Source organism: Gasterosteus aculeatus, chromosome 20 (assembly GCF_964276395.1).
Source record: "Gasterosteus aculeatus chromosome 20, fGasAcu3.hap1.1, whole genome shotgun sequence".
Taxonomy (NCBI): Eukaryota; Metazoa; Chordata; class Actinopteri; order Perciformes; family Gasterosteidae; genus Gasterosteus; species Gasterosteus aculeatus.
In genome coordinates this window covers 14,530,338-14,557,936 of record NC_135707.1, presented here as the reverse complement: position 1 = coordinate 14,557,936, position 27,599 = coordinate 14,530,338, and the positions used below count along the sequence as shown (strand labels likewise).

The window sequence follows — 27,599 nt, the reverse complement described above, 5'->3', positions numbered from 1 at the left end:
CCTGCGCTCAGTTTATTTAAAGTGTTGCCGTCAAGGGGGAGAGGGAAGTGGAGACACCACTTCGGAAGGAATGTGTAGTTAATGCCACGCTCATGGCCAAATTAGTCAGGCCTGCTGAGGGGATTCCTCCCGGGGTCACTGCCACAGAAAAAGCGAAAAAAGTACACTTGAGTCAATGACGCCCACATGAACCAGACAGCTCCACCCTTACATGTGCACATACGTGTTCATAATGTACGTGTATGCAGGGAATACTCCGGGCGGTTTACCTCAACAGACAGCACAAATTTAAAGGACTAGTGCACAAATCTGCTTCATTGTAGAGAAATGAATGAGACAAAGTTGTCTCTTTACAATTGATTTTAAAAAGCTGCAGCCTGTTAGTAGGCCTAGCAAACAGGGGGTGACGGATAGCGTACTCGGTAAGTAGTAAATAAAAAAGGAGGATTATTAGTTCTTATTCAATGGGACTAGAAAAGGTCTCTCTTTGCCACACATGCCCATATACACAAAAAAGACCTTAAAAAACAGCCTACAAAGTGCGTTGACCAACATAGCAGCAAAGTACGGCAACAACAGGAAGCTCAAGTATGGCTGAACAAAGCAAGACAAGGGTCAAAGTCAAACCCTGATATATATATATATATATATATATATCTATATCTATATATAAATACATATATATATATCAATAACAAAATAACATAAAAGCCAGTCTATAAAAACAGTTATTTTTTTACCTGCTCTATATACAACTGCTCTCCCTTTGTGTTGACAGCTGACAGCTCTTGCTGACAGTGATTATTTGTCCTTGACTACCTTCTCAATCCCTCTACTATGAAATGATCCCCTCAATCACCCCAGCACACACACACACACACACACACACGCACACAAACACACACTCCTCCTTGTTTATATTGATCTAATCCTCCCAGGCTCTGCGTATGATAGAATTTCATGCATCAGTAATTATTCATCTAAACTTCTAGATCCTGTATTTATGTGTGTGTGTGTGTGTGTGTGTGTGTTTGTCTATTTACATAACTTTGTAGAGCCTTTGCTGCCTCGTGTCACTGTTTGTGCTTTCTTCATGCTGAGGGAATGCACAGGATCGCCACTGGTCTATTTGCAGCGCCAACCGACGCAACATCAGAAGAAAACCTGCATATAAGGCCACAGGCTGCACCACTGTGTTTTCACAGACCCCAGCGAGACACGCGCTAGCAATAGCTGTCCACGCTGCGCCCGGCCTAATTCATTAACCGGTGACAGGAGAGCGGATCAACGCTGACACTGTCATCTGGGAATTTTATGAGTCAGAGGCATAAAAAGTTTGGATATCACAGGCAAGAGCTTTGCAGCGTGGCGGTATGTTTGCTACTTTCACGCGTCTGAGGATTAAGAGCGTAAATGGATTAGCGCAATGTCATGTGAATATTAGAGAGTGGACTGCTTATTAGCCTATGACTGTAACATCTGATTGTAGCCTGTACTGGGGAATGAGAAGTGATACACACGGCATATCATAAAAAAGGTTATGGCTGCATTCACTATTACTTATTATAAAGAAACATGTTGAACAAAATGGAGCCAGTAATATGAAAACGGTCACTGTGCTACAGCACCACCTACCTAGAACCAATAGCGAGACGGACAAATGGGAACATTTATTAACTAAAAAGAGTCAAAAAGTCCTTCAGTTTTCAGAATACGTAGAGGTTTAACTGGTTGGCCAAAATGTATGTCAGAAAGGATGCTGCCATGCACTCTTTGCTCCTCGCCTACCTCAAGGCCTAATGAAGAGATGGGCTAAAATAGGAATAAACGTGGTATTTAAAAAAAGTTGTAGTGTGCATCCATCCTTGGTCGGCAGGGTTTATGCACCTGCCCGACTTCATTTGCAGGTGCCGACTGATTCTCTCACTGGACGGTCACAGGGACTGACCAAGTGACCTTAACCTTGCGCACCCCAATGCCACATACATATACACACACACCAACACGCACAAAACACACACACACACACACATATTCCTACCCCCAAGGGATGGTGGGGCTAGTTCAGACTGGGATACAAAGACCAGCATTATTCTTTGACATCCATTGCGCCAAGCTGCTGGGACTGAGAGGAGGGAGATTTCATAATTTCATCTTTATATTTGACCATTTTTCCTCTTTTTGAAAAAACAATTCAATTTATCAATTATTTTATTTGATATTAAATGTCATTGCCTGATATAATCTGTGATTTGGTTCAAATATGGATCATTGAAAAATTAAAGAAGATTTTATTTTAACATAATTAAATGCCATGCTAACTTAATCTCAAAGCTTAGATTCAGCAGTCGGCCTCAATGAAGGCGAAAGGATTCAAGACAGTCTCGTCAGTGTCTCACTGCGCTGGTCCTGAGCTAGTGCAGCGCAAACAAGGAAGTATTCCCATAAAGAAAGAGCCCACACTGTGTTTGCGGTGCGTTCCTTAGCCCAGTGACTGATGAAAGACCAGAAGCCACAGCGAGGAGAAGCATCGGACTTGTGCATACTGCTCCCCGCTAAACATCAACACTCCAGTTAGACAAATGAGGCTTCAACCCCCCCTTTAAACTGCTCTGCTCCAATATCCACAGGCCGCAATTCACCAAACGTGGATGTATACAGCAACATTTCTAACTAATTATCATGAAAAATTCCAATCTATAATCTGCAACTGCGATTGATGATGGGGATGTATTATCCATGGGATTAAATACCTTAGAAGGAAAACAAGTCCTGAATGCACCTACCAAAGGAAATATACGATAAGTATTGTACATTGTTTGTAGATTGTATTTCCTTTGGTCGTGCTTACAATACAAACGACATCATTCGGCCACAGCAGGGAAAGGTCAAGTGCCACAGTTTACCATAACTCACTGACACTGATGCTGGTCTGTTATGACAAAGAGCTGTTATGGATTTAACTCCCTCTAGAGGCAATACGGCGAGATGCTGCTGCTTCTTTAGGTGCATTTCTTAAATTTGAATAAATGTGTAAAGTGCATATATCACATTGTGGATACATCATAGTCTCAGTCAGGGTAATGAACAACGCTAAGGCACTTCTCTACTGGAAAAATAACTTTGCAGAAGAAAGTCAAACGTAGAAGATGAAATACGGCGTGTTACAAATCACGACACCTGCAGTCTTTTTCTCATTCTGCACTGATGTAATATGAAAGGTGACCAGAATGCGTGTAACTAAACGAAAATCTTTTTGAAGAACTTTGTTAATTAAAATTCAATTAACTTGTGTGAAGAAAAAAAAGACTTCTATCTGGGGAAAAGAATGTTATGAAACTAAAAAATACAAGTGCCAGTTAGCAGGTATAGCAGGTGAGTGAATTAGTTTGAGTCGTATCCTTTTCACATTCCCAAACCTGACCAAACTCAAGTTATTCTGTCTCCGAGGCAGATCCCTTATAAACCCCCCGCCCCTCTGACGCGGGGGGGTGCTTGCCCTCTAAATAAACTTTGGAGCTCATAGGAGAGAGAGAGAGAGAGAGAGAGAGAGAGAGAGAGAGAGAGAGAGAGAGAGAGAGAGAGAGAGAGAGAGCGGAGGGCTGAAGTCATCCGCCGGCCGGCAGCAGGGGAGTGAATGGGTCCTGCACGCAAAGCAGAAAAGCGCTGAAGCTGCGGACAGCGAGGGAGAGAAGGTGTGTTCTCGACGGCCAAAAGAACAACGCGACTTCCACTTAGAGCTTTCCTTCTAATACCAGTGTTGGTGCTGTGATGGTTTTCACTCTGTGTGCGCGCTAGCGGATGCTGAGATGAAGCAGAGACCCTCGCCGCGCCTGGTGCATTAGGGTGTCCGCGCACACACCGGGACGCACGGCGCATCTCCACTTGAGAGAGACGTTGGGAGGGGGAGGAAGGTCAATTTGGAGTTCTGCACATGGATATGTTATGTCAAAACTTTTTTTTAGTTCATTATAAGTTATAATTTAGTTCGTTTTCTTGACCTACGTTTGATGCGTGACTCTCCTTTCCTCTTGCGCACATCGGATGAGAATCGAGCTTTTTGGGGTGTCTTTTTTTTTTACCAAGGGATGTTCTTTATCACAGCTCGGATAGCAAATCCTTGACTCACTCTCGCTTTCTTGGCACATATGAAGATCCCATCCAGGATGTTTCAGTCTAAGCGGCCCAGGCATGATTGGGCCACCGTACACTACCATCACCACATATCACCACATAGTTGGGGGTCCTGCTGTGTCTAGGAATTACCTACCCGGCGCACTCTGCTACCGTCTTTGGGAAGGAAAACGGAATCCTACTCCATAAGTGACTTGGTGAACATTGACATTGGCTTTACGAGTCTCACCTCTGGGCTACTATGCAATTACAACTGATCTCCTTTGTTTTGATCATCTTGCATGGCATGGATTACACTGGTTGTCAGCAGCACAGCAGTCCCAGGAACCGGCAACATAAACGTGAGTATAGGTCAAAGCGCGCTCCCTATGCGCGCGTACGAAGCATATTCTTTTTAATGTTCTATATTATTTTACTGCATTCATTGGCCTCTTTTATTCAAAGATACGTCAAATCACAACGGTCTCCCGTAGACGTTCTGCGTATTTTGCCAACAAAAAACGGTGAATTAAATATCTTGTTTATTCTTAATATTTAAATTGATGCCTCGCGGCAGAAAAACTTTTTCCTTGAAAGTCAGTAAGTAATTTAAGATCTCGGCGGATTTTAAGTGTGATTCGATCTTCGTGGTTATTATTGTTTATCGTGTTTTAATCAACTCGGTATTATTAAGAAATAACAATTTGCACCGTTAACCCTTCATATCTCCATCGTGGTTTTTGAGTACTTCACCATATTACGTTGCTGACATAAAACGGAAACGCAAACTCTTGCCTGCGGGCTCTTTGGTTGTACTTTGATATCACCATATTTACTCCAAGTTCACCGTTTCCTCTGAGCCTCCGTTTGATGAATGAATCTCTGGCCGTCACCTGACGCCTGCAGCGGCTGCTCTCTGCACGTGTCTCCTGGTTCCCGTCGCTCTCTAGCGGCCGGAGCAGCAGATCTCATGCACCAAGTGTTCCGGCCGGACACCGATCGGGTGGATGCTCAGGGCTGCAGAGAGTGACCTCCATATTCAGCGAATCCCCCCTCACGCTGCAACATTTCTTCATTCGTTAGGTGCCGTTCTGACGTTCAGATCGTGTCCAATTTTCCTCTTACTACTGTTTTTAAGTTAATGCAAATTGGACGGGACAGGCTCCTTAAAACCACCAGCGATGTTCTGTTCTGAAAACAAGGGCCTGAAGGTATTTTATCTCCCATATATCTCCCATGCAAGGTCCAACTTAATGTCTCCTCTCTTGAGCTATAGCCAGCCAATTTCCATCACTCGCTGAAATGTGTATTAATAGAGTATATTTTTCTACTTTTCCTACACTCACTTTATCGTTAATGGTCTCCAGATGTGCTCTGTAACTAAAACTGTTAGAGAAGAGCATTGACAATCGGAATATTTGCTTGCCAGCGTGGCTGAAAACTGTCCGTGATATACAATCACCTCTTAAAGTGATGTTTTTATCTCGGCCACCTGGGGCTGAAACTCTTAACATTTAACCACAAAGCTCGTATTTGTTGTCTGGAACAGAACCGTTTTTTTTTTGTGTGTAATTTCTTGCCTTGCGACCACCAATGTGGAAATATAAAACAAGAACTTGCAGCATCCGGGGTTAACTGTGTGTTTATTACATAGTTTGAAAGGGGTCCTGCGGTTAGCTGCTCTTGGCAGATCTGTTCAATGTAGTTTAGGTCAGAACTGAAGAGTTGAGTTTGGTTGGTGTTCATCAGAGGGAAACAGCCAATATGGATCTTATTGAAAATGCAGCAAACAGACACCTTAAAAGACCCCAGAGAGACGTTTTACAACAAAGAACAAGGGAGATTTCCCACTGTATTAACACGTTGATTATTCTCAGATGTTTCGGCTGTGTTAATGTAAAATATATGTTGTAGAGACACAGACGCCCCCTTTTATATGTTTATTTCCCTCTAAACAATTTTAATGAGCCTCTCAACACAGTGTAAGAGAGGGGGGCAGGTGGGTCTGTGAGAGTACTTTAGTTTCTTAAGTTATGAGACTGAAAAGTCAGCAATGGAATTTCGAGGAAATTACTACTGCATGTTTGAAATGAGTGGTTAGTTTTTGTTCAAATGAGATGGTGAAATTATATTTTACGGGTTGAAGAAGATAAAAACATCTTACCAAACACCACAGGCCCATTCTCAGCTATGATGTAATTCCGTTGTTGGACGTCAGCACCAAAGCATTAATTCATAAATAAAGTATAGTTCAATGGGAAACTCCTGCCTCTTCAGAGTGACTGAGAACCCATTAATTGACATGTGCTTCCGAAAATCCAAACTTCAGCCAAGAATGCAGATAGCTGACACTTGCCGAGTTATCAGGAAGGATGAAAGGATTAGTTGGTGAAGGGTGCATGAGTTCACACTTCAGAGTGATAGGAGGGGGGAAGACTGAGATGGAAGTCAATGACCATTAAGTCAACTAGTCACAATTACGATGCAGATACTGAAGCCGAGCTCCAAGATTCCGGCCTGCGATCGTGCTTCCAAAAGGGAAGACGTGTGTGTCCCTGGGTGTTAACAGCAGGAACCGCGTTTACTATCGTCCGGTTCAGTCCAGGATAGAGATGGAATGATTAATATCCTGATTTAAGTTAAAGGTAGGATTATAAAACGGTGGAATCCTATAAAGAGGTAGTCAACAAATACTTCTGGGAAATTTTTCCCGTTACTACGATTTAGTTGCACAGTTACACATCTTCTCCATCTGTGTTTGCGTGTGTGCAGGCATATGAATGTGTTTATACGTATGTGACTTTGTTGGTATACTATGCAAGTCCAACTGAGGTTTTGTTGGTGCAAGTGTGAGGGCAAGGCCAAATTCCTGTGTCTTAAGACTTCTGTGAATCAGGGCATCTTGGCAGGAACATATGGGGGCAAATGGACAGCAGTTGTAAAGATTGTCGAGATATTTCAAACAAAGCATCCATGATCTATGGTGACCTGTCAGCCAAAAAAGGGCCAGCTTAAAGTAGTGGCATGAGGTGCCAAGCCAGAAGAGGGAAACCAATTCCCTGGATGCTTACAGGGATTGCTTTCTATTTCCCTACCATGTGGGACTACCGCAACAATTTTCAAAGAGTGCATTTGAGAATGGAGTAACAATGCCCCATGGGAGCTGGAACTTTCATGTCTATTGCCTACTTATCGACTCGATGTCACAGCTACAGTGTGTATTTAGGTAAAGGCTGTAAATTGCTTGTCTATGAGCTGACTGCCTCAATGTCTAAAGCCCTGTACAACCTTCTGGATTTAACGTTCGGTAATCCTAAAAGAGGAAAGATTGAAACTTATTTCCTTACTAACTACTGTTACTAAAACATCGGGACCAGGAGCTAAAAACATCCTGTCTGAACCGACAAACATCATGGTACTTGTTAAGTGTGTACACATCCCCATCCGACTCCCAAACCCTCTTGGTGATGGTTTTTGTCAACTAAATGCATTCAGACACCAAAAACGATGATATACAACCGTTTCCAGGAAACCGACTGTAAGAAATCACCTGAGTGTATTTCTTTAAGAGTTTAAGCTTTACATTTTTATCTTCTGAAGACATTTTTTAATAAAAATGCTGTAACTGATCAGGTCAACATACAATTAAAATGATTAAAACCTTCATCCAGAGCCTCCATGCAGGGCAGACAAAGTCTGGTGGATCATCACACAAAAAGGGAAAAGTGGGGGAAGAAAACCGCACGATAAAATGTATCAACAAGAACTAAACACTACAGTACTCATATACATAAACAGGGTTGTGAACAAGTATAAACAGCAGTCACTGGCAGTGTGCTGAGGGTGATTATTCCTCTGATACCGGAATTAAAGACTTATGCCTAAAGAACTTTCATAACACAAATGACAATATTTAGATCAATACATAAAACAATAAATCAAATGTCAACAAATGGTTAAAAAATATTGTTATGGATTTTTGTTGTTGTTGCTGAAACTGGTTATGCCACGTGATACATACCATACCACAGTGCTTATATATATATATATATATATATATATATATATATATATATATATATATATATATATATATATATATATATATATATATATATATATATATATAATCATTCACAGTGGTGCCGGAGGACAGGGTGGTTTTTAAATGTAGAAACCCTCATAAAAATCTGGATTGATCTTTGTATATGTTAACAGTCTAATCTTGATAAATGCATCAAAGAATAAAACTTTAAAAACAGCAAATATTAGATTTTCCATTGTCTTCTTTACAAATTATGTTTATATATATATGGTAGCCGTCAATAGGATGACCTTTGTTCTTCAAGCAGTTTCAGGTACATGTGATGGAAGTCTCTGCTGTGATCGGTAGCACAGTTAGTTTTATTTTACTGCTTATTGTCATGGATTTAAAACGAGACTTGTTAGACTGAATTACGTACTTTGCCTAAAAAAAGAGGTACCTATTTCTTTTCACTCAGATAAATTCAACTTTCATTCTTTAATACACCCTAACAGTTGTATTATGTGATGTGAAATTCATACTTGACTTAACCCTCCACTGCTCCCGTCAACAGAGATCTCTGGTGTGAGCTCAGGATGCCAGCAGGGTGGCTGTCTGACCTGCTCCGACTACAATGGCTGCCTGTCCTGCAAGCCGCGCTTCTTCATGCATTTGGAGCGGATCGGGATGAAGCAGATTGGGGTGTGCATGACTTCCTGCCCTCTGGGATTTTATGGCACACGCTCCCCGGAAAGAAACACCTGCACGAGTAAGCCCCGATTATTAGCTAACTGCATTCGTAGCAGCCAGGTTTTTGTGCCATTACTATCCCCCGAATGGATGGACTTATGTATTCATTATAATCCTCTCATGTGACAAGAACACAGAAAAGTATCTTGGCTTTATCCTGAGTAAGTTTTTCATCTTAACGGGGTGTTTTGACATAGTCAAAAATACATGTCCTCCCCCTTTTTCAAGAAAAGGTTTCTTTTCCTGCTTGTGAAACATGGCAGAACTTTTAAATACAGTGAGAACTTAAAGAACTTGATACTTAAGTGTGTTTCCTTTTAGTGTTACTTTACTTAAAACCATAAATCCATCGTACAGCAGTGGCCTATATTTCTGAAATGTATTCCCAGTGAGACCTACACACACACACACACACACACACACACACACACACAGACTGACACCCTGTATATTTAATAAGCAGGACACACACGATAACTTGTACAGTTTAAATAAACGCCGGCGGTGGGTCTGGGTTTCAGAGTGCAGGTCGGAGTGCGACTCCTGCTTCAACAAGAACTTCTGCACACGCTGCCGAGCAGGGTTCTACCTTCACCTTGGCAAGTGCCAGGAGAACTGCCCCGAGGGGCTGGTCCGCAGCGACACGCAGAGGGAGTGTGTACCCGGTGAGTGTTTAGAGCTCACACTATTCAAGAACAGGGATTCAATGCAAAGTTTTGCCCCTTTTATTCGACTCTAATTGCCTCGTATTCACAACACATACTGTTCTGACTCTGGAATGGAGCACTCGTGAAGCATGTTGCGATGTTAAATCTGGCCGCTCTATTCAGAGATACATAACTGCGCTTTTTTCATCTCTGCAGGGTGCCCTGCAGAGTGCGAGGCATGTGTGAACAGTGAGACATGTGCGCGGTGCCGGCCGGGCCTGTACCAGCTCGGTGGGAGGTGCCACCACGTCTGTCCGGAGGACTACGAGCCCAGTGACAAACTCATGGAGTGCACACCACAAGGTCAGTCCAGCGCGGCGTAAAGAAGACCAGCATGATGGCAAAAAAAAAAAAAAAAACTGCTCACCCTCACTTCCCCGTCTCCCTCTTTTCCCCCTCCGTCAGTGCACTGCGACGTGGGTGAGTGGAGCGAGTGGAGCCCCTGCTCTCGGTCCGGGAGAACCTGTGGGTTCAAGCGGGGCCAGGAGACCCGCACGCGGCAGGTACTCCAGCACCCGTCGCCCTTTGGCAACCCCTGCGCCGAGGTGTCAGAGTTCAAAGAGTGCCTGGTCAAGAGGAGGAAATGTCCAGGTAAAGACAACAATAGTTGATAATAAATCAGAATTGATTTGTTTTCAAGTGGCCACATTCAAGTCATTGTCCGTTGCGGTTGCTGTCGACCAATGACACTCGCTGCCGTCAGTGTGTTTGTGACACACGACACGGTCTCTATGGATTCCAGACCCTGCTGCTTCAGCTTGTGCAATCAAAGCGAGTGGGTCTTCCGCTCAGGACTACGGCTGTTTACTCAGAGGATTGTCATTGTAGTTAGAGCGAGGACAGTTGGGGGGGCGGGGGACACACACACACACACACATATACGATGTTGCAATGGGTAGGTTGTGTGTTTTCCCACGAGACCTCTTTGGACTTTTCCAAAAGGAGAAAAAACGCTTCTTCTGTTTGTTGTAAACAGGGGAAAACGATCAAATGAAGAGTGTTAAAAACTGCTTTCAGACGGGCTCGTCTATTTGTAAAACCCACTTTACAACCGCTTCATGTTATGTATAAACTGTGTGTGTGTGTGTGTTGTTACTGAGATGGTCGCCCAGCCTCTGTAGTGTTAAATGACAGATCGCAGCCCGGCTAGGAGGCTGAGATCCAGCCCCCTGGGGCCTCACACTTACAGAACAAACACTGTGTATTTGTATCCATGTGTGTGTGTTTCTGTGCATGTGTGTGTCTGGGTGTGTGATGCAGCAGAAAAGCAGTTGACTCTGGAGCAAAAACAGCCAGCTCAACATCAACATCCTCCCCCTGGGAGGCACGCGGCGACCAGGGGATCAGGTTTATCCTCACAGCTGTCAATAGACACACCACACACATGCATGCAAAAAAAACCTGCATGCACACACAAGCTGTGATACAGATACACCCTCTCTCTCAGACAAACGCACAAATTCGCACACCTGCTTGTGCCCACCAAACACACACACACACACACACACACGCACGCACGGGCATACCATCGTTTTCTAACAGAAATAACTACACAGCCGTTGCTCTTGGTGGTAATTTGTGAAGAGAGTCAACAGGCCCGACGTGATTTGTAAGGCAGACTGTGAAATATGCCCTCTGCCCCCCCCCCCTCGCTATCCCTCACTTTCTATCTGTAGCCCTGCAGTGATCCAATCCCCCGTTCCCTCCACACACAGACACACACACGCACACACACACACACAAACACACACACACGCACACACGCACGCTCGCCACCACACCAAAGACAACACAGACCCCCATATAAGCTCCCTGTTGGCGCTCCCAGTCAGTCGGGTCGGGGCCGAGACTTTAGTGCGGAGTCGACGGCTCTGTTGATCTAGCTTGAGCCTGGTGAGGGAGGGGGGCTCAGAGGGGAGGGAGGTTATTGAATAAAGAAAGAAAGTTGTCTGATAGTTTATCGATGTTGCCCCCTGCTTGTGATCACCCAGTTGAGCATGTCCGGGGAAAGAGAGCTGATTATTTTGTTCTGGAGCATCCCCGTCCTCGCCGTTTACGTTCCGCACACGCTAGGGGGTCAGTGGTCCGACCTCAAAGAGCCCCCAGTAATCCGCCAGCAGCCCTCAGACACTGATACATCCTCCTCCTTCCTCCTCGTTTTGCCCCCCCCCCTCCTCTCTGCACTGCCTCTGCTCATCCCGTGCTGCTCCTTGCCACATCATTTTACTCCTGCGTGCGAGCCTTTGCTCATTTCATCATCTTTCACCATTTGTCAAGGAAGTTCACTTTGACTTTTCGGGGGAATACAACTAAGATGAGAAAATCGATACACCATCATGAACGTTAAATATGGAGCTCGAGGAAGCAGCCGATTAGCGTAGCTTAGCATCAAACCTTAAAGCATAGGGAAACAGCACGCCTTCCTGTAAAGAGCAGCACGGGAGCTCAATAACTAACCTTGTTGGATGAATCCATCATCAAGGAGGGTGATGTCTCTTCTCACAGAGCCCTTAATCCTCTTCTGGCTCCAGTTTCATATTCAATGCACACGTAGGAGAGCGGCATCGATCTTCTCATACAATTCTTGAAAGAAGATGCTGATCTGTAGAAACACTACAAAATAAAACTATCCACTTGATGCTGGTTACCCACTGATTACCCACCCCCCAAACAATGTTTTATTTATAGATATCACGTCAAAAACGTTGTAACTGTAGGAAACAGTTACATATTCTGGCTGAGAGTCAGAGAAACTCTGTCTCTGTGCCCCGTTATCTGCAGCTGGAGATTGTGAGTGTTTAGACACACATGCTCATCCGCCGCGGCCTCTCTGAAGTGAACGCCGGCTAATTTGTCCTTCGATCGACCCGCTGTTCACCTCGCTATCTCTGTGGCAAGACAGACTGAGACATTAGCCTCTTTTAATAACTCATACACACAGACCTCGCTATTATACAAGCCAGTCAATGAGGGGCAGGGGGGCAACAACTGATACACACACACAGACACACACACACACCCTCAGAACCCCTCTCATGACATCCTGGCGGCCATGCGGCCGGCATTCCACTTGTGGGACAGCTCATAGCCTTTAATCCCAGCCTGGCTCCCGCCAAAAGCTCCCCGGACGACAGAGCGCCTGCCATGGAGGATGTCCCACCATAAAACACACAATGCTCCTCCAACCACACACACACACACACAGACACCACTCCACACCCTTAGTGCCCCTCGCTCCCATTTTTTTGAGTCTAATAAATACCACTGAAAGAATTAGCTGGACATCGTAGCAAGTGTTTTTATGCAAATATATTATCACATGTGGAACCCAAGAGACGTTCCTGACCATCCTTTAATCGGATCCAGATTCAGCATAATTTAAAAATGAATGTCAATATTTGTAGTGTGTTAGTCCCAATACATCTTCTGTAGAGCATCTAGTCGTGCTACACATGACAACATCTTAAGTGGAGCGTGTGTACATGAGTGACCACAGAGATTTACAAGTACTCTCAGATATTACACCATTATTTGTGTTGTTTATTTGTACTCACTTTTATGAGCTTTTGCCACACAACAAAACATAAAGTGCTTCAAGGGCTTGGACTCAAATACGTGTTTTGGTAGCTTTAGAGTTTCAGCGATTACAGCAAAGGAAACCACATTAAAAGGAGTAGTTTTACATTTTGGGAGGCATGTTTATTTGCAATCTTACAACATTTAGATAAAACGATAGATTCTCACACTCGTCTGTAAAGTACTGAGCTAGAGCCAGTGGACCGAGGGCTTAATTTAGCACAAAAAATATGAATCGAGGGAAGTTTAAAAACCCACCTGGCAACACTGCTGGAGCTCTAATTAACCCATTGTGCTACATGTTGCTTATTCTGCACACAAACAGAAACATACTGTGGAATTACAGGTTGCTTGCTGTAGTTATCGGCTGACAACCAGTGGAGACATTCAAGTCATTGTTGTATTATTTCCCTTTTACTGCATTATATACATATTTTACAAATGCAATATCATAAAATACCAACTGTCCACAAGGGCAAGTGATAAGTAACTAATTTAAATCATTTGCCTGAAAATTACGATTCCTGACCATTTGGAGCGCACATTTATTCCCCCAAAACCACTTTACCAACAGGAGCTGTTGTTAAAACAATGTAATTTCATTCATTTATGTGCAGCACTTTTCCATCCTTACAACATATCGTACTTGTCTCGGCCAAACCAGACTAATATCCTCTGCTTTTAATTAAGAAAAACAAAGATCCTCCCCAACGCCAACATATAACAAAGACTTCCAGTCAAACACTATTCATTAAAGGTCGGCTCAGGAAGGTGCTTGATGTCCAAAAAACTCCTAAGGTGTCTCATTTGGGTATCATTACACACATGTCCTTAAACAGTTTACAAAAGGCCCATCAGAACCAGTTCCAACTAACCAAAGGCCGGTGGGTGGTTTGATAAACACTCTCCTAATCATCTCAACACTGACATGGATTAGGTTTCTCCACTGGCTCGACAAAGGCACGGGGGCTACAGTATGACTAATCCACCCAACGCGTAAATACTGGTAAATGGTGTCTGGACAGAGAAAACAATGAGAGCAAAGGGGACTTCCTGGGTTGATAAAGGATGGGGGGGCAGACCCCGAATGCGTCAATGCGCCAGATTACTCCATCCAGCCACCGATTCCACTATTTTGTATAACTTTTCAGTAACTTTGCAGCAGATAAACTATGTGAATACTGTGCATCCATACTGTCTTTGAGCATGTTATCCCACGCACGAGTCCACCCCATGACCCCGTGTCCCCGCGTCCTCTTTCTACATAGATCCTGATTAAACACAGTGGGCAGGTAGAGCGCGGTATCTTTAGCCTAGAATGCGTGGGTCAGACAAGGCCCCATGGCCCAACCAGAGCCCTCCCTTGATTAATGAAAAGAGAGGGAGGGAGAGGATGAACGTAGGGGGGGGGGGGGGGGGGGGGGGGTTTAAACGGGAGAGAGACAGAGAGATCGCTTTCTCCCCCTCCCTTTATCTCTCTCTCTCTCCCTCTGTCTGTGCCTACTGCCGACTTCAGCAGTTTCACAATCCCCGACTAGCCAGCCACCCGGTGCAAGCAGGCCGTGCTGCTCCGTTCCACTCACACATGAACAGCAGCAGTAGAAAAACAGGAAAGGGCCTCCTCTGATTTCACTTGCAGGTCCCGTCTCCAACCTCCCTGGGGGTGGATCTTGTTATTATCATTAATAACTGTAGCCCGAGGAGAGATAAACCTTAAGCATTCCAAAACTTGGTTTTGTTTATGAGATGATGTTGCAAGAACAGATAAATTGGGGGCTTTTTTTTAAAAGGTTTTCTATTTTGGACAAAGCTCTGTTCATCACAGGGAGGGAGAGGGCGGGTGTCCGTGGGTAAAGACTGGCATCTAGTGGTGAACACCGAGCATCATGATACGCAGGGTTCCTCTGATGCATTCAGTTCTTTAAGGCTATGACCCCCAGCAACTAGAATCTACAGCTGCTTTAATCTATTTAGCCAGGGCGAAATACTGTAAGAATTCATCTTGGAATGTTTATGTTTCAGTCTCCCAAGCTGAAATATGACATACGTACAACGTATTACAGACTGAATACGGACTTCTTAGTCAGAAACGCATAATAATTAAAGATTCTTGACATGCAAGGGGGTGTGACACGCCTGCCCCCTTTCCCCTGCTTTACTAATCCTTGTTATGTAATTCTCTTAACTCCCAGGAGGACGGAAGAAGAATGAGCGGAGGGAGCGGAGGAATCGCAACAACCGCAAAGATAAGGAGAACCAAGAGGGGCGACGGGAGAGGAAGAGAGAAAGGGAGCAAGAGAGGGAGAGAGACACAGGTGAACGCGAAGACTTGGATAACAGGAACAAAACTGAGCACAGACATCGCAGAGGCCACGACACAGACCCGGCCTCCCCCGAAGACAGCCTGGTGCAGTAGGGCCTCGGACAGACCTGTACGATCGCCGACCTGTTTCCCTCCCATTCTTCCTTCTCTCCTAAACCCCCCCCTCCCCTCCTCCCTCCCATCGTCACCCACTGTTCACCCTCCTCGACCCCTCTCTGCAGGGGTGTTGCTGCTACCTGTATGATTTGAATAAAATGTTTATGCACAAGCGGGACAGGGCACGTGCAGCCAAAAGGCTCGGGCCACTATGGACTTACAAAGAGTAGTTGTGGGGTTTTTTTTTTTTATTCTACCCTGTAGCTTCTCCCGCTTCACTTCCACCACTGAGAGAGCGGCTCTGCTGTCGGTACTGAAGAACAAAGAGAGGAGCGCCTGTGTGGAGTCGTGCAGACGGAAAGAGCAGCAAAGACTTTGTACGACGCGCTTGTTGATACGGATATTTAAAGGGGGCCCTGGAACAACGTCGCGCATCTTGGTTTTTTGTAGATTTTGCAACATTATGTAGAACAATTGTTTATTATTGTTGTTCCCGTTTCATTAGAGCTCTTTGCTTTATTTTATTTGGTGCAGAATTTGTAAAGAAAAAAAATAAAAAGTGAGTTTGTTACTGCCATTTGTTGACATCTTCAAAATCACTGCAAGCCACAGATGTGGGAGAACCTGCAGTGAATCAAACCAGCGTGGTCACAGACTGAAAACAAGTGTTCTGTCTTGGTCAAAAAAGATTTATCTAGATACGTGAGGAATCTTATCCAACATTGGTTTTTCTTTTGTGTAAATGAAAACTGTGCTTTCCGTTAAGCCCCTCGGTTAAGAACCAAAAAGCACCTGTATGTCAAATAAAACTATAATGGGTTTGTACCTGTGTCTGCTTTCTCGTCGCCGTGGGCTGTTTCCCTAATTAGAATACACCAACTAGAAGTTGTTCAACAGAAACGTGACAAATTACCACCTGCTAAATTAGTAGTGATACCTGCAGTCATCATGAAAGTCAAAAATTAAGAGTAGATTGCGTTTTGTCTCCTCAATTATTTTTCAGCACAGTAAATATAACTAATTGTAGCGCAAACGTTCCTCAACTACAACAGTAGTTTGAATGACCAATTTAAATGAGGGGTGATAACTATTAGCTTAATTAGAAAAAGTAATTAGGATTCAGTCAGTGTTTTGTTGTACAGTTACAAGCCAAATTCTTTTGTAAAATAAAAAGAAACCAGTTGCTTTATTTAAAGCTAGACTGTTTATTGGTGGAGTGAATATTTTGCTCATCATTAACATCTGATAGCATCAACAGGCATGGTAATAGTATTTCCTCCTCAGTCATTAAGCAGAGAAATCCCGTTAATACAGACTTTACATGAAAATATATGAAATTCTGTCCAACTTTGACATTCGCAAAAAATATATCTAAGTCACAGTACAGTAATTATAGTGCAAGATAAAGCAATGTTTGAAAACATATTGGGGATGATACTTTAGGACCTTGGTTAAAACCAGGATTTCTTCATCAAAATGACCCCAATGGTTAAACAAAAGGGGAAATCCTGACAGATGCTGTTAAAGTTGAGACAAAACAAACTACCATTCACAAAAGCTTTTCTTTCTCAACCGACTTAACGCCTCCCCGTTCACTTCATATTAGCCACGAAATCCTCTCCCTTCTTGATGGAAGACTTCAGCTCGGTAATGCAATCGGCCACCAGCTTCTCCTCGAAAGCAGTCAGCTTGCCCAATCCCAGGTTCTTCTCGATGCCGTTCTTCCCCAGGAGAAGAGGGGTGGAGAAGTACTTGCACTCCGTCTCCTCTGATCGGACATACCCGCATTCCACCACACCCTCCTTTCCGTTTATGGCGTCCAGGACGGAGAAGGTGAACCGGGCCCCAGCGTAGGCCATGGAGAGGGTAGCGGATCCAGCGCCGGCCTTGGCCTTAACCACCTCGGTGCCGGCCTCCTGGATCCTGCCTGTCAGGGCAGCCAACTGGTCAGCGGGGAACTCCACTTTCGGTGTGCACTGGGAAATCAGGGGAATGATGGTCTTCCCGGCATGACCTCCAATGACCGGCACATTGACGCGAGCCGGGTCGAGACCTTTGAGCTCGGCCACGAAGGCGTTCGCTCTGACAATGTCCAGGGTGGTGACACCAAAAACTTTGTTGGGGTTGTAAACGCCATACTTCTTCATGACCTCTGATGTGATGGGTATGGTGGAATTGACCGGGTTGGCGATGACGCAGATCATTGCCTCGGGGCAGTTGCGGGCGCAGGCGTCGGCCAAGGTGGCAACGATCGTGGCGTTGGTGTTGAAGAGATCGTCGCGGGTCATGCCGGGTTTTCTGGGCACGCCGGCCGGGATGACCACCACGTCGCAGCCCTGCAGAGCAGCGTCCAGCTGACCCGGACCCATGTGGCCGGTCACCTGGGCCCTGGTCTCGATGTGGCTGAGGTCAGCGGCCACGCCGGGGGTGTGGGCGATATCGTACAGAGACAGTTGACTCACCAAGGGGCTGTTCTTGAGGAGCAGGGAGAGCGGCTGGCCTATGCCGCCCGACGCGCCGAGCACCGCCACCTTGGCGTTGTTCTGCGAAGAGGTGGAGAGGCTTCGCGCCAGGCTCACGGTGGGTCTCACGGCACGGACAAACATTTCGTCGTTGTTGCTTCTTTTCTTAGTTAAGTGGGAAATAAAGACGCTTGCTGAGCCGCTCTCCTCTGTGACACCAACGTCCTCTAGTCACCAGCCAACAGGAAGTGGTGCTCACGGGCATGCGCGGAATATAAGCGTCGCGCGTTTGACGTCGAGCTGCGTCATCGCGTATTCTCACGTCGTGGTCTTTATGTCAGCTCCGTTTTCGGAGGAAAACAAAGCCCGTTAAACGTTGGAGGTCGGCCAGCTAGCGCTTGGAATCAGTGGCGTTACACGAATCGTATCTTCGCAAAAGAAACACCACAGCAACGTTTGACGGTACGGTACGCACGCATCGTCTCTGTCGTGACAAAATAATTGCTGTTTTTGACGCCCTCATAAAATAACGTTAAGCTAGCACCGTCAGTTGAACTCCGTCTATTTGCTGGAGTCAGAATGCTGCTATCAGCCCAACCAGCGTTAGCCACAACAGGTCGTGTTGTTATGGTCCCTTTGCCAGAAAGTACCTGTGTTCGGTTTGACTTGTGACGTTAACAACAATCTTCTTTCCCTTTCGTTGCTGCTTTTGGCTCTTACTTTAGCTAAACTAGTTAGCTTGTAGCTTGTTACCAGTGTCTCTATTAACGTTAGATGGTTCGCAGTGGGTTTTACTCGACTGTCGTGTTCATAACAGCGGTGTCTTAATCATGGTGTTTGCCCCAATATAATGACAACACGCTGACACTTATTTTCTCCAGACTGTTCTCAGTGCAACCCTTTTTGTTCCACAGACTCCAGTAATTTAGCAAGCGCTAGCTTAAGTGAGTTGACGTTAATGCTTATTAGTAGCTAATGCTAATGGCTGTCAGCGTATGGTTAAAAGTCCACCTTATTTTATCATATAAGATGTCCGTTGTCAAATGAGGTTTGACGTTGACACTGTAAAGCCTGAAAAACGAATAACGCTACGTTTTGTTTTGCTTCCCCAGCTTAAGGATCCATCAACTCTCCTCATGCTACATCAGTGTTGAGGCACTTCCGGTAGGTAACAATTATCAGCCTTGTTTACATAGATGATAGTCTAATTGTTTGCTATTTAGTGACCGTGACAGTTAAATGTGATCTTGACACCCGCATTAAAATAGTGGATATATCTAACTACAGTTTATAATATGCATTTCCCCCCGTTCCTCAGTACTTCCTCAGGATGGCTAGCTGTGGAGAGGTAGACCACTCTGTCAGTTCGCTTCCATCCAGTAAGAAAGGCAATAACGGTGGAAGTGGGAACAGTGCCGAATCGTCATGCTCAGGCTCCAGTAACCCGTCCCCAGCCCTGTCTGTGCCGGAGTGTGCCATCTGTCTGCAGAGCTGCGTCCACCCAGTCCAACTACCGTGCCATCACGTCTTCTGTTTCCTGTGCGTAAAAGGAGCGTCCTGGCAGAGCAAACGCTGTGCTCTCTGTAGACAGGAAGTACCGGATGACTTCCTGGAAAGGCCGACACTTCTCTCTCCGGAGGAGCTGAAGGCGTCGGCGGGAGGCAGGGGAGGGGCAGCCAGTGATCACGCCTGGTACTACGAGGGCCGTAATGGCTGGTGGCAGTATGACGAGCGGACCAGCCGCGAGCTGGAGGACGCTTTTTCCAAGGGCAAGAAAACCGCTGAAATGCTTATTGCTGGGTTTTTATATGTAGCTGACTTGGAGAACATGGTGCAATACAGGCGCAACGAGCACGGTCGTAGGCGCAAGATGAAAAGGGACGTTTTGGATATCCCCAAGAAGGGAGTGGCGGGACTGCGTTTGGACACAGAGGGTGTTACTGGGGCCATTGGGGCAGCAGGTCGGGAAAGCTCTGCTGATGGAGCGGATATGACAGTAGCCGGTGCACAGCAGCAGGTTACAGGTATACCCTCTACTGTCGCAGCACCGACGAGACCTCCCACCTCCCTTGGCGCCCAGCCGGGCGCCAGCAGCGGCAGCCCCACTGTGGAGGATGCTCTCTCCCAACTGCAAATCACACCCAGGCCCACACCTTCTCACGAGCGGTCTGATGCTGGGGAAGGGGAGGAAGAAGATGAGGAAGAGGAGGCCTCACCCTCCAGGTCCTCTGACCCTCACACCTCTGTGGACGAGTCTGGCTCTGGAGACTGGAGCGATGATGATGATGAAGAGGAGGAGGAGGGGGGAGATGGCGAGCGTGTAGAGCCCTGGGAGGATAGACCACGGAGGCAAAGACTGACTCCAGAGGACAGAACCCCTCCTGGCGCTGAGTCTGCGTCGCCTCCTTCGTCCAGTAGCAGTGGAAGGTCCAGAATGCCTGACGGCCAGTGCACGGTGACTGAAGTGTGAAGTCGTCATTAAGGCCTCCATCAACAAATTGCTATTTTTCATTTCATTAATTTATTCCTCGCTGTATGCTGTCATTTACTCCCGTCACGGATCGGATGAGTAGATTTGCTCGGAAAAAGAGAAGTTAAACATAACCTACTCTCATATTTGAGATAAACCACTAAATTTGCTCACAATATTTCAGGATGTATCTGGATGGTTTGTTTCCAATCTCATCCAATATATATAGATAAGTAGAATCACTGTTGAGGGTTCTAGTACTGAGGCGGGAGGGACAGCCTGCTATTTGGTCCGATGGATGCTGCATGTTGGTGTGAGCCGTGACGTCTCATAATAGTCTGTCCAGCAAATCATGTGAGGTCACAAACGTTTTGTGCTGCTCAGCTGCCATCAGTCTGTTCACTTTTTTTTTTTTTCATTTGGTTGAAGGCATATCATGTCGTTTAAAAATGTCACAGAAATGGACGTTAAATGGTGAAAATGACTTCCCACTCTGCTGCCTTGCCTATCCAGGGAAGTCTCGTCTGTAAATTGATTATCCTCCCACCCAGAGGGCTCGAGGGAGTCCAGTCAGGTCAGTGACATTCGAGGGAAAAAGCATGAATTGGGACGTTACTCCTGAGAATGGAACCAGCTGAATTTGAATCATCTAGACGTTAACTCGCTCAGCTAACATAGCACACAGAAATGGGCTTGTTAGAGCTCAAGTCACCCGACTACTCATGCAAAGAATTTAACAGTTGATAATAAATAGTTCCTAACCAATTTTGTCTTACTTTGGATTGAACTGATAATGAAGGCTTTCCTTCTAATGTCTGGAAATTGGGTCATTTCCGAGCAGATTGTTTGAGGAAAAGCTTTTTAGGTTGTTTATCCAGATAAAGAAAAGGAAACATTTGTACTTTGCTTGTCAGCAATGTTTAACTTCTCAATTTATGTGCTACAACATTGCAACTCAAGAGCCTGCAGGATATTCTGGCTCCCTGCTGATGGTTGCTCTTTGATCTGATTGTAATTAACCTACAGCTTCTGAAATCTCTATCGTTAACAAATTAATGTGCAATATAGAAGCGCATATTGAATTGATTTTGAGCCTTTTCCAGCTTTAAATAATTTGAATGTGAAGTATCCGTGTTTTCATTATTAAAGCTGTCGAGGCCCCTGTAGCCTCACAAGTATTCTTACTGTCCCTGACTGAAGTGTTCTCAATTGGAGTGTCTCTAATGTTTTGTGATTCGTGCATGTTTGAAGTCGGCAGGATGAGGAGAGTACATTTTTGAGTTTGTTTTAACAAATAATGTTGTGTTATGTCTCTTATGGTTGTCAAGCTGTATGATGTCAGAGGCAGTCAGTTGCTATTGGCCACTCTGTAGATTTTCAAGTTTTTTTTATTTCTTTTTTTTAGCCATCATCAGCTCAGTCTTTGACTTTTCATTCTAAAGAATAAAGTTTATGTAACTATGTGTTTTTTTTATGTTTTTTGCTCTGCAAATTTCTTACATGGTTTGTGACTTAAGAATAAATTTTATTTCATCATCCTAAAAAGTATATTTGTAAGTAAATTCTTCCTTTTTTGCTGTGTAACAAGGTACATGTCTTGTTTTTATTTAAATATATATTTAGTAAACTCATTTAACACTTAACTATCAATGGGCCACTAGTAATACAGATTTCACCCCAAATATCTCCATGGTACCACTGTAAGATATTTTCTAAAAGTAAAATCATCCTTCCCTCTGGATTCAGGTCTGAAATATTCAATTGCCATCAGTCTTCTAACCAAGCATCCCAAATAAGATGCTGATAAAGCACCCGCGTATCAAAGCGCTCAGTACAGAATCAGGCAGTGTCGCCGTGGTTACCCCGAGTTGCTTGGCCACGTTAATAACTCACACGCAGCATCAAACGCAGCTCTCTCTCTTTCATTAGGGGCCATATTAACAAGGGTTTATGTGCTGGATGTCATAACGAGGCCACGTCTCTCTACCCTCACTCACCTTGTAGCTTATTTGGGATTCTGCTCAGGAACCGTGACCTCTGTGCAGGGTGAAAGGGGTGAAAAGGCCCGGTGTCCCCCGGGGACCCGTCCTGTTCTTCACATTTCAGTTTGTGCAGTTTTGCGCTTCTGCAATGTCTCACTTACAGAGTGGGCACATTATAAGTGTGACAGGAAACATGAGCTGCAAATCGGTGCAAAGACATACGAGGAAAATGCTGCATGTACATTATCTGACCCCGGTGTCTCAGCATCTTTCTACAAGCGTCATCACACAAGTGAAAACCAGCCAAACAATCCCTCTTACCTACAGTACCGATCTCCCGGTAGAACGGAGAGAGGAGGATGACGAAGGCCACAAAGACACACAAACATAAACTGAAGTAAAGACTAAAGCAGCGCAGCGGAATAATAAAACGCAGAAATGGATTCTTGATGACTCGTGCCTGTTGTAGCTCATCATGATCAAACTGCTTGATAAATCACATCCATTTAATCGTGTGACAAAGATAGATCTGTTATTACTGCATCAGAGGCAATGCCCCATCTGCTTTATTGAAAGTTTACAGTCCTTACCAACGAAGAAGAAACCTCTACATTCCCTCAGTCCACGTTCAGCTTTCTACATAAAAGCATTGTTTCTTTCTTCAGCACATCGAAGAACTCAAGGTGGTGGATGCAGAATAAGAGTCTGACTCGACCTGTCCTCCGTGGCTGACCTGAGAAGCTCTTCTCAGCTCACCTGTGTTTGGACTTGCTGGCCAGAGCCTGCAGGTTAGCCGGACCCCCCCACACCGTCCCAAATACGTCCTTCTCAGTCCTCAGCGCCTCTGACAGCGGCAGCTCTCCGCCCGACAACACCACCTTCTTCACAGCCCGGATCACCGGGGCAGCTCCTCCTGCGTAGTGACTGAGCCAGTTCTCAGCCTGCTGAAGGACCACCCCAGCCCCCCCTTCCGCTGCCTGGGGGGCCTCCACCACTCCGTCCGCCAGTCCGATCTGCAGGCCCAGTTCGGGATCTACTTTCAGAGCACCGCCGAGCAGCTTCAGGGCGTTCCGGCTTCCGACAATGCGGGTAAGTCGAGCGGCGCCGCCCCAGCCCGGGACCAGGCCCATGTGTTTATGGACGAACTGGATCACACTGCCAGATGCCATTAACCTACGAGATGACAGATGGTTTAAAATTTAAAAAACTTTGGATGAAAGGTGACAGCGTGAAAGAGATCCTCGTGGGTATTGTCTTATGTACCTGAAATCACAGGCGGTGGTGAGTTCTGCTCCTCCACCCAGCGCTCTCCCCTCCACCAACGCGACGGAGATCAGAGGCAACCTGCACGGGCGAGACGGTTCTGTCAGCACACCGCGGCGCACATTTCATAGCAGCCAGAAGCAAACTCCTTGCATCTCAAACTGGCTGCTGCGGATTTGGTTGAGAGGAAAATAGAGAGCCCAGTACCTGAGTAGTCTTGTGAGAGCATTCTGCATGAACATGCACATCTTCATCCCGTCCTACGGGGAAAGAGCAGAGGAAATGTGATGACAGTTTTATATAGTTTGGGTTTTATTCAGAACAGCAGTTGGACCGGAATATGTGTCCTCCGGTGCGAGTGAACAAGGCCATGAAGCCAGCTGGGCTAAAGCAGCATCGCACTACAAAACAGCCGGGATACGAGGGCCTTTAAATAGGCCTCCTTTTACCGGCGACCGTAGTAGCTCCAGTGGCATCGAAGAGTAATGGTAGGAAGCGTTAATCCGTGCTGCGGCGATGAGGAGGTCCGTGGAAAAGGTTCTCCCCTGGCCCGAAAAATGTTTTGAGAAGCCCTGTTGTAAAGAAGCTGCTACCTGTGGGTTGGATATCGCTCGGACCGCAGTGAGGTCCGACCCGGAGCAAAAAGTGCCATCAGCGCCCCGAACAATGACGCCTTTCCCGTCCGTCCAGCTCTCCAGCTGGCTCACCCTCTCCTCTAATTCCACCATCATACTGCCTGGGGTGAAAAGAAAAATAAGTATAGTGTAAAGTATAAAAGGTATAAAGGGTTCAGTGTATAGTCCTCTTACCCGAGAAGGCATTCATGCGGGAGGGATAGTTGATGGTGAGCACGGCGATGCCGGACTCCTGTTGGAGCAGGTCAACGGAGCCTCCAGGAAAGGCCTGCAGCTTCTCCGTGATCTCGTCCTGGTGGAAGCCATGGACGCTGGAGTACACACAACCGCTGCTTGGTCTCTGCAGCAGCCTGTGAGAGATAACATTTAGAAAGTGCATTCAAATCTAGTCAATCACCCTTACACATGGTTATAGATGGTTATAGATTACACAGGAGCTGCAACTGCTGCAACAATAAACATAATATGGAATATTGTTTGTTTTGACCCCATAAATGTCCTCTGTCTTTCCCTCCCGTTGTTCTTTACATGACAGGAATCAGAGAAATGCTCACTTTTATAGAGTGGCATCTAATTCTAAGCACCTTAGAAATGCATTTTGGTGTTTAATCCTTGACCCTGTTCGTGATTTGTGATCAAATGATTAAAGTTGAGCTCAGTGGACTTGATGTTCTTGTATCACTGTCCCGAGGGGACATTGGGTCATGGACATGATGGACTCAGCTACCTGGACCAGGCTGCACAGCTGCTCCTCAGCAGTCGCCGCCTCAGTGCACACAGGGCCATCCTGCAGCAGCATGCAGACGGGCACATGTCGGGACAAAACACTCACTTTACCCTCAATTAACGTTACACATTTCACTCGATCCAAAAAGGAGGTGGGCCGACATACGGACCAAAAGCACCACCAGCTAATGATTTTTTATAAGCATATTTTACAATTAAATCAACAGATCCACATTAATTCCAAGTAGTTTTGCCAGAATACATGAATACGTTAATAGTTTAACAACAAAAATGAAAGCACCAACCTTGCTTAATGTCATGTAGTGTTACGCTGAAATCCGTCCGTCCGGAAACCGGAGCTCTTCGGATCTGGACAAAGGCGACGCACAGATGTAGTTGCTCTTCTTGACCACAGGGAGGCGGAGGGACACCGCCACGCAGCAAATGGGATTCGTTGTATTCTATCTACTCTTGCATTGAAAGATGGATCCATTAGTTAAGTAATTATGGGTAATTGTGTCACATACATTATACACAACACTCCACAAGCCAAAAGCTGTTGTCTATGAACCACGTCATGACCAATCATTGTCCAAACAGAGAGAGACGGCACTTTGTCCGTCACAGGTTTGTAAACAGAAGACTGAATAACTGTCTGTATAGAAATGTCCTTATTCAGCAGTATTGAATATACCAAGGAGTTAGAATTCAGCTTTGGAAAAGGCAGCTGACAGTAGCACTAGCACAGCTTATTGGCAACTGAAGTTTTCCTTCTGCGTACGCGTGAAGGTTAAACAGCAACATTTCAGGCTTTGTTTGATTCTTAACCCCATAACCCCATGTTTTGACACCAGAGTATTGATCGAATCTTAAGGTAATAGATACAAGATACAAGTTTAACACTGTGTTGACATCCAGTCAAAGAAAAACCTACTATCGATATGTGCAATATAATGATAATGTAATTATATCAAAATTCGATTAGGATTAGGTTGAGTGTTATTTAAAATTCGTTCATAATTATGTCTTGGTTTTCGACATTTATATACAAATTTCCTATGAGAATATAACTGATGTTTGAATGGATGGATGTCTTATTCAACTCCTGGAAATATGTAATATTGTTTGAGGAACCACCACCCTTTGAGAAGGCAAACAAAAAGTGTGAATTGCTCTGGGATCACATTTACTTTACGACTACTGTGCAAACACAGAAAGAACTAAACTGTCACCGACTTGCAGCTGTGATATTGAAATAATATATCTGAGTATAACAAAGGTGTCTGTGTAAATACTGAAGTTTGTAACGATTTGTACAGTTATATTAGACCGGTGGAAGGTGAGAACTTGAGTAAGATGAGTGTAATGCCCAGCGTGAGGCCACCAGCTGTGAACTAAGAGCAAAGAGAAGAAAATGTGGCGATGTGCAGGAAAAGGAAAGCTAATGTGCCGGATCAGTGAGACCAGTGAGACACTTCCTGTCCAGTCTGATCCGTGGCTACTGGGAGCATAAATCCTACAATTCAATCCACACATTCATATATACATATGTATATATATATACACATACCAACCAATTTCATTAATGCCTCTACCACACACGCTAAAGATATGGTTTTCTGCCTCCAAGACTGCAATAGCCTCAAAGTACTTCTTCTATTTTAAAGTGGGGAAGGAATTCGGAAAAGGTCGGTGAGAATCTTCCTGGGCAGGCATTCCAAACACGCTGACTCTCCCCCCTGCTCTGAACAGTACTTTGAGCTACGTCAGCTAGCCTATAACCCGTCCCCACATATCACTCTGAGAAGTGCACCTCCTGCATACACCCTAGTCTTTAAGTTGCCCACAAGTGTGCGTGTGAGGGATAGTAAGTGTTTGATGGAGTGACTTCCTGTCCAGACTGTTTCATGAATGTTGATTCCCAAACGCATTATCTCTCCGTGCCTGTCTACTTCCATTCATCCCCTGCTCAGCATTTCCAGTCCTTTTGATTATCGTCAGTCCTGCTGCTTTATGATCCGTCCGGATCTCAGTGCCGCAGCCGCAGACTCCAGCTCATAATGGAGGCCTGTCTGAAATTACAAACTGACTAATGGTCAGAGAAAGAGAGAGAGACAGAGACAGAGACAGAGAAGCATGCACACATGCCGTTGCTTGCATATCTATGTGTGTTTCTCCGTGTGACTGTGTGTGTACTGCAAAGTGATGCATCAGCCTACTGATCAATATGCTTCAGTCTGGGCCTCCACAGGAAGCCGGGAGATGCGCCGCAGTCAGCATGGCTCTATATACCAAGATAAGAGAACACACACAGGCATAAGTGGCAGTAAGGGTCTATTTCAGGGCAGAACGGATGGCAGGTTGGCAGGTGCCAGACTCTCAGGGGCCTGGATGTTTCCTTAGAGGAGTGGAAGGAGGTTATGGGAGCTGGAGGGCGGAGAGCCAGGTCACACAGGAGGGCCGACCAACACT

General features: G+C 45.3%; 4 protein-coding genes across 4 annotated transcripts; 2 read left to right on the top strand and 2 right to left on the bottom strand.

Moving 5' to 3' along the window:
- The first annotated feature begins 3,521 nt into the window (after positions 1-3,521).
- rspo3 (R-spondin 3) lies at positions 3,522-16,414 on the top strand. The gene is made up of 6 exons (XM_040164528.2): positions 3,522-4,475; positions 8,712-8,906; positions 9,409-9,552; positions 9,751-9,897; positions 10,000-10,185; positions 15,363-16,414. Exons 1-6 carry the CDS (start codon positions 4,376-4,378, stop codon positions 15,584-15,586), a joined length of 996 nt encoding a protein of 331 aa, XP_040020462.2. The 5' UTR covers positions 3,522-4,375; the 3' UTR covers positions 15,587-16,414.
- Positions 16,415-16,774: 360 nt separating this feature from the next.
- mdh2 (malate dehydrogenase 2, NAD (mitochondrial)) lies at positions 16,775-18,195 on the bottom strand. Its single transcript, XM_040164527.2, has one exon. The coding sequence runs from the start codon at positions 18,193-18,195 to the stop codon at positions 17,182-17,184; it is 1,014 nt and encodes a 337-aa protein (XP_040020461.2). The 3' UTR covers positions 16,775-17,181.
- A 178-nt stretch (positions 18,196-18,373) lies between these two features.
- Positions 18,374-22,066, top strand: LOC120810184 (E3 ubiquitin-protein ligase rnf146). The gene is made up of 3 exons (XM_040164526.2): positions 18,374-18,513; positions 19,164-19,215; positions 19,370-22,066. The coding sequence occupies exon 3, from the start codon at positions 19,382-19,384 to the stop codon at positions 20,519-20,521; it is 1,140 nt and encodes a 379-aa protein (XP_040020460.1). The 5' UTR covers positions 18,374-18,513; positions 19,164-19,215; positions 19,370-19,381; the 3' UTR covers positions 20,522-22,066.
- Positions 22,067-22,991: 925 nt separating this feature from the next.
- On the bottom strand, positions 22,992-25,592 carry echdc1 (enoyl CoA hydratase domain containing 1). Its single transcript, XM_040164530.2, has 7 exons — positions 25,433-25,592; positions 25,129-25,188; positions 24,576-24,751; positions 24,360-24,502; positions 23,974-24,026; positions 23,767-23,847; positions 22,992-23,676 (listed from the first exon to the last, which is right to left on the bottom strand). The coding sequence occupies exons 2-7, from the start codon at positions 25,185-25,187 to the stop codon at positions 23,256-23,258; spliced, it is 933 nt and encodes a 310-aa protein (XP_040020464.1). The 5' UTR covers position 25,188; positions 25,433-25,592; the 3' UTR covers positions 22,992-23,255.
- Between the last annotated feature and the right edge of the window lie 2,007 nt (positions 25,593-27,599).

Bases quoted from the DNA above. Each gene is read 5' to 3' on its own strand.
- rspo3 (XM_040164528.2), top strand. From the start codon at position 4,376: ATGCAATTACAACTGATCTCCTTTGTTTTGATCATCTTGCATGGCATG. The intron at 8,907-9,408 runs GTAAGCCCCGAT...TCTGGGTTTCAG, and splicing joins GGAAAGAAACACCTGCACGA to AGTGCAGGTCGGAGTGCGAC. The intron at 10,186-15,362 runs GTAAAGACAACA...CTTAACTCCCAG, and splicing joins CAAGAGGAGGAAATGTCCAG to GAGGACGGAAGAAGAATGAG.
- mdh2 (XM_040164527.2), bottom strand. From the start codon at position 18,195: ATGTTTGTCCGTGCCGTGAGACCCACCGTGAGCCTGGCGCGAAGCCTC.
- LOC120810184 (XM_040164526.2), top strand. From the start codon at position 19,382: ATGGCTAGCTGTGGAGAGGTAGACCACTCTGTCAGTTCGCTTCCATCC.
- echdc1 (XM_040164530.2), bottom strand. From the start codon at position 25,187: ATGGCCCTGTGTGCACTGAGGCGGCGACTGCTGAGGAGCAGCTGTGCA. The intron at 24,752-25,128 runs GTAGCTGAGTCC...TATCTCTCACAG, and splicing joins AGCTGTGCAGCCTGGTCCAG to GCTGCTGCAGAGACCAAGCA. The intron at 24,027-24,359 runs GTAGCAGCTTCT...CTTTCCCCGTAG, and splicing joins GAGCGATATCCAACCCACAG to GACGGGATGAAGATGTGCAT.